At 29.6% G+C, this 10,754-nt stretch overlaps 1 protein-coding gene across 1 annotated transcript in view; it reads left to right on the top strand.

The window, feature by feature from the left end:
- LOC106681101 (uncharacterized) overlaps positions 1-1,650 on the top strand; it is a 9,604-nt gene extending 7,954 nt beyond the window's left edge. Inside the window, exon 4 of the mRNA XM_014421256.3 lies at positions 1,503-1,650. Coding sequence (XP_014276742.2) covers positions 1,503-1,565 — 63 coding nt within the window. The 3' untranslated portion in view covers positions 1,566-1,650. The remainder of the gene's footprint in view (positions 1-1,502) is intronic.
- The last annotated feature ends 9,104 nt before the right edge of the window (positions 1,651-10,754 follow it).

Raw genomic sequence — 10,754 nt, 5'->3', positions numbered from 1 at the left:
CCAGGTTGTAGGTCACTGCTCCTTTAACTGTCGGCAAAAGGGAGTGGAACTTCATGAACCGTTTTTTGATACAATCCTCTATTGACTCCATTTGTAATTCGCGATGCAATTGGCTATTTCTTATGAACCAAGGAGCATTAACTGCGATTCTTAGGACTTTATTTTGAAAAGATTGTAGTTTTTTTCCTTTTCGTGAGGAATGCCGCTCCCCAGACTTCACATCCGTACATCAGCAGTGGCCTGAGGATTGTTTTAAATATAAGAACAGTTGTTTCTGGTTTTAGTTTAGAGTTTCTGTTTAGGATAGGATATAACATTGCTAACCTTGCATGAGTTTGAGTTAGTGTGCCATGTCATAATATATGATATGATATCGAATATTAAGCGCACAATATCATTATAGATAAAAAAAAAGTTAGATATAACGCTTACGTTTGTATTTATTAAATATAATAATAAAAATGAAGGCCTGACGAACCTGAGGATTCAATGACGGTAACACCAATTACTCTCTACATACATCTTTCCAGCGATGCCCCTCTGAACCCAATTCCACTAATTCAATTTTAACACAATCCTTCCATCTACGTTTCGGTCTACCACTCACACGTTTACCCGTCGATTCAGTATTTATTAATATTTTAGGGATCCACTCCCTACCTAGCCCAGGAACATTATACGTCCATCTTATACGCCGCAATTCTATAACTTGAATTATATTTACCGGGTGCAGTTTCCTTAATTCAGCGTTGTGTAGTCTTCATTCAATTTATGCTTTTGCGGTCCGAAAATTTTACGTAATACTTTATTTTCGAAAACCTTAAGGTGCTGTTCATCCCTTAATGTAAGAGGCCACAACTAGCATCCATAAAGAACAATGGGAAGGATAATAGTTTTGAAAATTCTAATTTTAAAGTTTTTGGATAGAAGGAAATTGAAAAATAACAAGTATTTTCCCGCCTTTAACCTCGCTTTTATTTCTTTATCAATTTCGTTTTTTCTAGTTGCCGTAGAACCTAAATACTTAAACATATCCAACTTACTTAAACGCATTTCCTCCTATATCTATACCAAAGGAAGGGCACCAGTTACATGTTTATATACTTAGGTACTGGTACTGGTATTTGGTGGGGGGCAAGTCCGGCAAGTGGGCCTAGTGATACTTGTTGTCAACCCCTGGCGGCCCCAGGTGGGAATCGAACCCACGACGTTCCGATTCGAGCGTTCTGGGATCTGCGCTCCAACCAACACCCAAAGGCCGTCACGTCCCTAAATTTAGGTATACATTAATATTGGTTTATATATATATACATATACAATAAAAGAGGTAAGACAAAATAAAAAAAAAAAACTCCTATATCTATATCACCACAATTACTCATCACGCTTGTTCCATTGTTTCCTAGTCCTCACCCAAAATACATTTATTATGCTATCATGAAATATATTATCATTCCTTATTTTTACTATTTTTTTATAATTATTTTTATTATTATCTTCAGTTTATATCAAGGACCGTCACTGCAGTTATAGCGTTTGGCCAAATGAGTGAAATTCACCAATAACCTCGCTTCGGAATCCTGGATAGCCATGAAAATAGAAGCTGCAAATTGCTGGCATAGATCTGTAAAATTAAATAAAATATCATTAGAAACATTTTGATTGTATTAATAATATTATGTTTACATACTTTATCCAGTATTTCATTGAATTCTCAAAGAGTTTGAGACGGTTTTCTTCAATGATCTCAAAAAAAGTTATAGTAGAAGAGTCGGGAAGAAAAAAAGGCAGTTATTTCACCCCAATTTCTAATTACTTTAATGAAAACTATGTATAATTACTAGTCAAAATTGATGAGTCTGCCAAGTATAGGTAGGAGGAATAAAAAAGGGCAGCAGTGTCAAAACATCCTTAAAACTACTTACAACATTAGAAAACCCAACAGAACATCCTTTAATGTAGAGTAAATGTTCTAAAATATGTGTCCTAATAGATTTATTTACACTCAATGGTTCTCGAATACAGCTTTTTAAAAAGCAATATATCATAAAAAATGTACTCAAAGATTAGTAGTGAATTAATTTTAAGAAATCTTTATCTCAGGAACTATGTGATGTAGAGATGTCTATTATGGCTCAAGTTAAAGCTAGTTAAATTTACTATAAAATAGTTTATAACGTATATCACCATAGGAGTAATAGTTTTTTTTTCGATGTTTGAAAAAATAAATTAACAAAACGTTAAAATATTTAAAAAATATATATTTTTAACCATCCATGTCAGTCAGCACTCAAAATAAAAGACATTTAACTTACTATAAAGTAGTTTATTATAATTATCTTCGTAGGGGTAATAGTTTTGATTATATTCGCATATGAATATAAATTTGGCATATGAAAATTTGTCCGAATAACTAACTCAGATGAGACACAAAAAAATAAACAATAAAAAATGGTGCCTGTTTAAATAGGTTTAAAAAAAATAATTTTTTATTCGGCACTCCTTATCTTTGAAACTATTTTAAACATTAAAAAACCAAATAGAGCATCATTTATTGTAGAGTAAATTTACTAAATTATGAGCCCTGATAGATCTATTTACATTCAATGTGTTCTAACTTATTTATTCATTTATATGTCTTTTAAATTTATGTATCAGTTCTTTTTAAATTTATTTTACTAAACTGTTCTACTACTGTGATTGTTTTATTTCTGCATAATTTATAATTTGCTATCTATTGGTGATTTATGTGAATTTACATTATTGATCTGAGAGGAGAGGTATAAAGGAATTAATTTGGGAGAATAATGTATTGGACGGAATGGTAAATTGTTATTTGACTATGTGCGAGGGGAAGGAGGAAAACAAATATACATAGAGAGAAAAAAAAATTATTTGAAGTGTATTATATATAGTTTATTGATAAACATTGTTTGAAAAATGAAAGATTTTAATGTATTGTAGTGTGTATAGGTTCATTTGTGGATTTATTGGTTCGATGTGGGTTATATTAACCCAATAGGTTTGAGCAACATGCCATTTTTTCTTAATTTAAAACAATTTTGATCCTTTTTTTCCTCTCAACTTTTATTCTTTAAAATTTCTCCAACGTTTCGGCCCTCAGGCCAGTCTCAAGGATACCTCATATGTTTAAAAATATACACACAAAATAAAAATAAATTAAGGATGAATTTTAAATATATAAAAAAATGTTTGTGTTATAAGCAAAATAATTAATAATGAATGTTAAACAAAATATATTAAAAATGTAAATTAATGATAAAAAAAATTATTGTTATATGATAAGGTGATAACAGAGTCCTAACCTGTTGAAGGTAGGTTCTGTTTTTTAGTTGTAAATGTAGTATACACTACAATAATCAGACCAATTTGGACATATGGAATTGAGCTCTGGGGCTCCACCAAATCATCAAATTTTTCCCGCATTCAATCATTACAATCCAAAATCCTACGTAAAATCCTTGATGCTCCTTATTACGCCACAAATAAACTCATTCACAAAGACCTCAACATCCCATTCGTTGCAGATTTGACCCAAAACAAATATGCGTCTTTTCATTCCAAACTCCTTAACCATCCTAACCCATTACTTCTTCATCTTTCATCCTTAACAATCCCTGATAATCCTCCAAGGCGTCTGAAAAGAAGATGGCCATAAATTAATGTTTGAAGTACCACCAATGGGTGGTTCCTTCCCAAGATTTTCAAGTGTATATGAAATATACTACATATTTACCTATTGTATTATTTTGTACAGCTGTAAATTACATTAAATAAATAATTAAAAAAAAAAAGTTGTGAAGGAAGGAAGGAAAGTGTTTTATAAGAAAGTTTTAAATCTATGATATAAATTTTTTAGAAAAAGTTATGTAAGTAAGAAATCTATTTAAAAAACAAATTTATGAAGTTATTATGATATTATTTTAATGATGAATTTATTTTAAAGATGCGACAAGGGCAATTAGCCTGCAATTTTAAGATTTAAAAAAGAAATGACATCAATATTGGAAGTAGAGCCAAAGAAATCAGTGTGTAGTTGAAGTAAATAATTTAATTGTTATATAAAAAAAAAAAAACTTTTCGTAGGTGGTATCCTTGAGATGAAGTTGAGTGGAAAAAAAGGATCAAAATTGTTTTAAATTAAGAATAAACTAAACTACTCTCAAACAAGCAAATATAAAATAATTAATGCCATTTTTTATCCTCCCTACCTATACTTGACAGACATCGATTTTGATTAGTAATTATACGCAGTTTTCATTAAAGTAATAAAAAATTTGGGTGAAATAACTGAATTTTTTTTCTTCTTAGGAGATATTCCGATCTGGGCCCTGTTTCATAATGAAAGCTAATAGTATTAGTTTAAAATACAAGTACATAAACAACGTGTTAATTACACTAATACTTATTTTTTTCATAATTGGGAGAACTATTAGTGATATTACAGGAGTTAAAAAGTACTAAAGTTCAAGTTACTATTTAATTTACTATTAGTACTAAGTCTGTGTGATTGAATTAAGATAAATCGACAAGACTAATAGTATTAGTTTGTACTTTATTATGAAACTGGGCCCAGATTGTCGTTATCGAGATAATACAGCCAGGATGAATCGAATAAATTAAATTTTCAAACATATATCACACGATGTGGAATAATGAGTAAAAGTCGTTTTGTATTTTTATCGCCCTAATTGGAATATGTAATAATGTTAAACTAGAATAAATAATAATAATTAATTTTTATTAGAACTGATCCTTTCGATAATCATCTATTTATATTCAATAAACCTATCAAATTTTCCTCCATAATCCTACTTAAAAAATAATAAACGTAATGCCCGCAATAAGCGTAGTTTTTATGTTGACTTTTCCTTTTTGTGTATCATGACGATAACATATCGGATGAGTCAATCTGTTTGCTCAATGAGTGATGATTGAATGATGAAATCGCTTGCAAAGAAAATAATAGACAATGTATTTATGGAATGATTGGCTCTGTAGCGGCAAATTAATGCTACTCATACGTGTTCAATCAGTCCATCTAAAAAACATATTTCTTCTCTTATCTCCTCAAGTTAATAATTAAAACCTTTCATAGTTCATATTTATCCATTTTTCATTGCTATTAAAAATATGAGATGGTTAATTGTTTTAAAAAACAAAATTAGACGTAATGATGAGAAGATTAATAACTAATAATAATATTGAGGTCAGACAAATAACTTGAAAAAAATTCTTTTAAAATTTTTTGAGGTTTATTACTTCCATCATTTGCAATAAATTATTATTTATTTATTCATTAACAATTGTACAACGTTTCGGGACCACTGTCCCATATTCATGCACATTTCCCATATGAAATCATGAGGTTTTTATAGTGCATGAATATGGGACAGTGGTCCCGAAACGTTGTACAATTGTTAATGAATAAATAAATAATAATTTATTGCAAATGATGGAAGTAATAAACCTCAAAAAATGTTTTAAAAAATTGACTCACCAGACTTCCTAGAGAGATAATCCAGACTTGAAAAAAAAATTTATTAGTGCCAACGTAATAATAAATATGTAATTTCAGTCCCGTGCCACTTTTCGTGTTTGAGCTTGGTTGTCAAAACACAGACACACAAACCATTTTGATTTAGTAATTTCGATTTAAGGAACTTCAAAACGTTTATTTCTGTCGAAAACTCGAATACGAAGTCTACATGCACGAACACTTAAATATTCGACACGCACTAAAAAACAAAATGTAGATCTAAGAGTAGTAGGTTTGTAAATTTTGTCTGGAAAAAATAGGGTGATTTTTCAAACTTTATTACCTTTTCGGCCAAGTTTTCGATAAACTAAAAAAAAATTCCAGATTATTAAAACAAAAAAAGTTTTGATAAATCTCCGTTTTTGTTTTTACATATTGGTACACTATTCTCAGTCAGAGGTAAAATAATTCAAAAAGTGGTGCTGTCCAATTGGGTTGCTTTACACAGCATACTAAATCTATTGGAAGAAGATAGTTGATTGTATAAAGTAGATAGTCTGGTTGGTCGTCAATAAAGGTACCAAAAAAGTAGAAAAAAATATTTATTGTGAACTAACGTTTCGTCCCACTTGCAGGGTTTCGTTAGGGCTAAATGAAAACAAGATACAAACATTGTAAGAATTGACAGAACATTAAAATAAATATGCAAAGAAAATACGAAAACATAAAAAAAAAAATTTGATTTTTAAATATATAAAATAAATAATAATAAAAATTTAAAGAAGTATACATAATAGAAACTAGTTACTAATACATACAGCCAGGTGTGATAGAATTCTTAATACAGAACAACAGCAATAAATTGTAGAAAAATACTCATTCGAAAAAGTTGTAGCTATGGTAAAGAGTTATGTGTATAAGGTAGACAGAGTGATGAGGTAAATATGGAAGAGCTGAGGTACAGAAGGAAGTAAAAAAAAAAAAAACATTAAGAAAATTAATAAAAATAACAAATAAACAGAGAGGGAAGTAACTGTGATTGAAACATGGATGACAACTAGTACAAGAGCCGAAGAGGAGAAAAAAGTCAGTTATCTCACCCCAATTTTTAATTACTTTAATGAGAACTATGTATAATTACTAGACAAAATTGATGAGTCTGCCAAGTATAGGTAGGGGGAATAAAAAACGGCGGCTGTTTCAAAACGATAAAAAAAAAATTTTCATTTGGAGCTCTATATCTTAACAACACAAGAAAACCTAAGAGAACGTCATTTAAAGAAGGGCAAATTTGCTAAAATATGAGACCTAATAGAGTTATTTACGTTAAATAGTTTTTGAGATATAGCTTTTTAAAAAGCAACATTTCATAAAAATGTTGTATGAAACGTACTGAAAGATCAGTAGGATATACTTTGAAAAATCAATACCTCAGGAACTATGTGACGCACAGATGTCTATAAGCACTCAAATTAAAGCTAGTTTAATGAGCTATAAAGTAGTTTATGACGTTTATTTTCGTAGTAGTAGTAATTTTCATGAAAATTTCTAAAATATATTGATTTATAGTTGTTCAGTCAAATTTTCATTTGCCAAATTTATATTCATATGTGAATATCATAAAAACTACTACCCCTATGAAGATAAGTATCATAAACAACTTTATAGTAAGTTAAATTTCCTTCATTTTGAGTATTGGCAAACATATGTGCGTCTTATGGATCTAGAGATATATTTTTTCAAAAATCCAACATTTTATACGAACAACTATAAATTAACATTTTGTGAGTTTATTTTGTCAAATATCATAAAAACTTCTACTCCTAAAATGATAAACATATAAACTATTTTGTAGTAAATTTAACTAGCTTTAATTTGACCACTGGCAAATACCTGTACGTCCAATGGTTTCTGAAATGAAGTTTTTCATAAATCAAACGTATTGTCCGAACAACTATAAATCAATTTATTTTAGCAAATATCAGGAAAACTACTATTCCTACGAAGGTAAGAGTCATAAACGTACTTATAATCCATTAAAATAGCTTTAATTTGAGTGCTAATAGACATCTGTACGTCTCATAGTTCCTGAGATATAGATTTCTCAACATAAATTAGCTAACTACTAATCTTTCAGAAGATTTTTAAGAAATTTTGCTTTTTAAAAAGCTATATCTTGAGAACTATTGGACGTAAATACCTCTATTATGGCTAATATATTAGCAAATTTACTCTTCTTTAAATAATATTCTCTTAGATTTTCTAGTGTTGGTAGTTTTTAAGATATAGAGCTCCGAATGAAAAATTAATGTTTTTTTAAGGTTTTGAAACAGCCGCCATTTTTTATTCCCCCTACCTATACTTGGCAGACTCATCAGTTTTGGCTAGTAATTATGTATAGTTTTCATTAAAGTAATCAAAAATTGGGGTGAGATATCCGCCTTTTTTTCTTCCCGGCTCTTGTACTAAACTGCCAAGTTGGGAAGGAGAGCCAGGTAAAAATTTCCCCACTTCTTTGCTAACCGTTTAAAAAGGGTAAGATCTTTTATAATACATCTCTTGTCTAATATTACAATAGGATAAATATGAGATAAATGTAGAAGTTCATGGATAACAAATTGCAAACATAATAGAGAGAGAGAGAGAGACCAAAAGTGTATATAAATACATTCATAAGAATAAAAATCAATTAAATAAATCAAATGGTATCCTTGTTTAGTCTCAACACTCTTTATTATATCAATAGTCCAACGTTTCGGCCAATTCGACCATCCTCAAGGACAATCTTCAAATATAAATTCTCACCTCACATAAAAATTTAAAAATGTTTTGCAGGTTATTCTGCCCAGGTCATTAATAAAGTCAAAATCATCCTATTTTTTCAAAACATTAATTTTTAAAACTTTTAATTTTCGATTAATCTACACTATCAACAATCATGTAAACAAACCCAGTTTTAAATAAAAAAAAGCCTGCAAAACATTTTTAAATTTTGATGTGAGGTGGGAATTTATATTTGGAGATTGTCCTTGAGGAAGACCGAATTGGTCGAAACGTTGAACTATTGATATAATAAAGAGTGTTGAGACTAAACAACGATTTATTTAATTATTTGATTTACTTAATAAATAAATACCAGTCTCAAGAAACCCGTTCAAATTATATTTAAAATAAAAATGAAGTTATTGAATAACAACAGAAAACATGAAAAAAAATGGGAGAAACTGTGGTATAATAAGTTAAGAGAAGATTAGAACAATATGATTAAAATTAGTAAGTAGTAAAAATGTGATAAGTAATAACAATAATGAGTAATTCTTATTATTCCAAATTATTCTTATTTTTTTTTTTTATTTTTTTTTTTATCTTTTTCTATATTTTCAATTAGCCTTCAATTAAGCTTTTAAACGGTTGTTTTCATGAAAAAAATCGAAGATTTTTTTTTATTACTGATTTAATACATTTCTTGGTGTGCTGAATCGGAATTGCCAATTTGCCACCTCACCAGCCCCAGGTTTCATTACGAAAATGAAAAAATGGATTTTTTTAAAAAGTTTTTCGTTCATAACTAGAAAATTAGGAATTCAACGAAGATAAATATTCTAAAAGTTTCCTAAAAAAATATTATATTCATTGGAATATTTATTTCATATTAAATGTTACGATAACTAGGGATATTTACAAATTGACGAAGTAGTAATTAGTAAATTACTAATTATTATAGATACGGTATGCTATAGTTTGTAACTTTTTTATTCTCTTAATACTTTAATTCCATGTATATAATTATTTTTATTTGTTTATTTTTATAATTTCTCTTTACTATTTATAATTATTCTAAAGTTATAGCGTTGAAAATTGTGAAGGGTGTCTTTTGCACAAGACAATACTAGATCTAAACTTCCTATTCATCTATTTTTATTATTATCTTTACTATTATTTTCTTTTTCACTAATTATATTTTCATTATTTATGTTAATATTTGAATAAATATCATTTGTTCTGGTTTGTAAACAGTTTTCTTCTATTCATTCTTTAATTACTTAACTGTTATTATTTTTATTTATTTATTTTTATTATTTATCATTATTATTCAATAGATATAGCGTTGACAATTTTTATGGGTGTATTTTGCACGAAACTATACTAGACTATAAATTGGATATTTGCCTTTTTTTTCCAACGGCCTTTCAAGGCCACGTGAATATCACTACTTTTCCCTTCTATCTCTTGTCTTGCCCTTCTTCTCCTCCCGTATCTTCTTATCATTTCTGCGTGCCTTTGCTTTATCTTTTTCGACCTCGCAGTACCCTTCTGTTTTTCTTTATATGCCGCAAGAACATGGATTTCTTTCAATTTTTTTTCCGCACTGTTATCTATGGAGGCAGTCTTTGTCTGTTATTTTCAATTTTTTTCGCTCTCTCATTTGCCTCACATATACTCGTACGCTCTTGTATTCACGGATTGTGTCAAAGAGTTTCCTTTTAGTTCCTTTCTCCCTGTAGATTTCCTGATTGGGTTTTAACTTGTAACCGTCCTGTGTTTTCTTGGGCCCATAAATTCTCCTCACTACCCTTCTCTCTATCAGTAATTTTTCCAGGTTAGAGGGACATAATATCTCCGTCCGTATAAAATTACTGGTTTTGTGACCGTGTTGTAATGTCTTACTTTTGCGTTAGACGATAGGTTCTTCTTATTGTAAATATTGCCTGTTGGGAAGAGGCTGAGAGCGTTTCCAACTTCATCATTTTTTTCCTTTATGCTTTCTTCTTCCAAACCGTTCTTGCATACTATCTCTCCCAAATAAATATCTGGGATAAATATCTTATATATTATTTATCTGTTCATATTTCGTCTATATTACTTTTTTGCCGTAGTTTTTTTTCCATTGTCATAAATTCTGCCTTTTCGTAGGAGACTTCTCGGCCTGCTTTTTCTGCTATTTCTTTCGTATTAACGTCTTTTTCCGTATTTATTTGGCTAATTGCATCTTCCTCTGTTTCCACTAGGAGGGCTAAATCGCCTGCAAAAACTAGGCAGCTCACTTTTATATGTTTTTTCTTGGTTCCTACTACGACTCCTGCGATAATTATTTTCGAGAACTCTCTCATGATTTTGTCGAGTACTATGTTAAATAATTAATTAATTATGAGAGATAGTTGACCGTGGATGATAAATGAGGAGAAGATGGTTGGGGGTGCGGTCAATGAAACACAAATAAGTATGATTAACTTATTTTAATGTGCCGACGTTT

Source organism: Halyomorpha halys, unplaced genomic scaffold (assembly GCF_000696795.3).
Source record: "Halyomorpha halys isolate HHAL.00 unplaced genomic scaffold, Hhal_1.1 Scaffold309.1, whole genome shotgun sequence".
Taxonomy (NCBI): Eukaryota; Metazoa; Arthropoda; class Insecta; order Hemiptera; family Pentatomidae; genus Halyomorpha; species Halyomorpha halys.
Note: the sequence above shows the minus strand (reverse complement) of the source record. Positions and strands in the feature narration are given on the sequence as shown.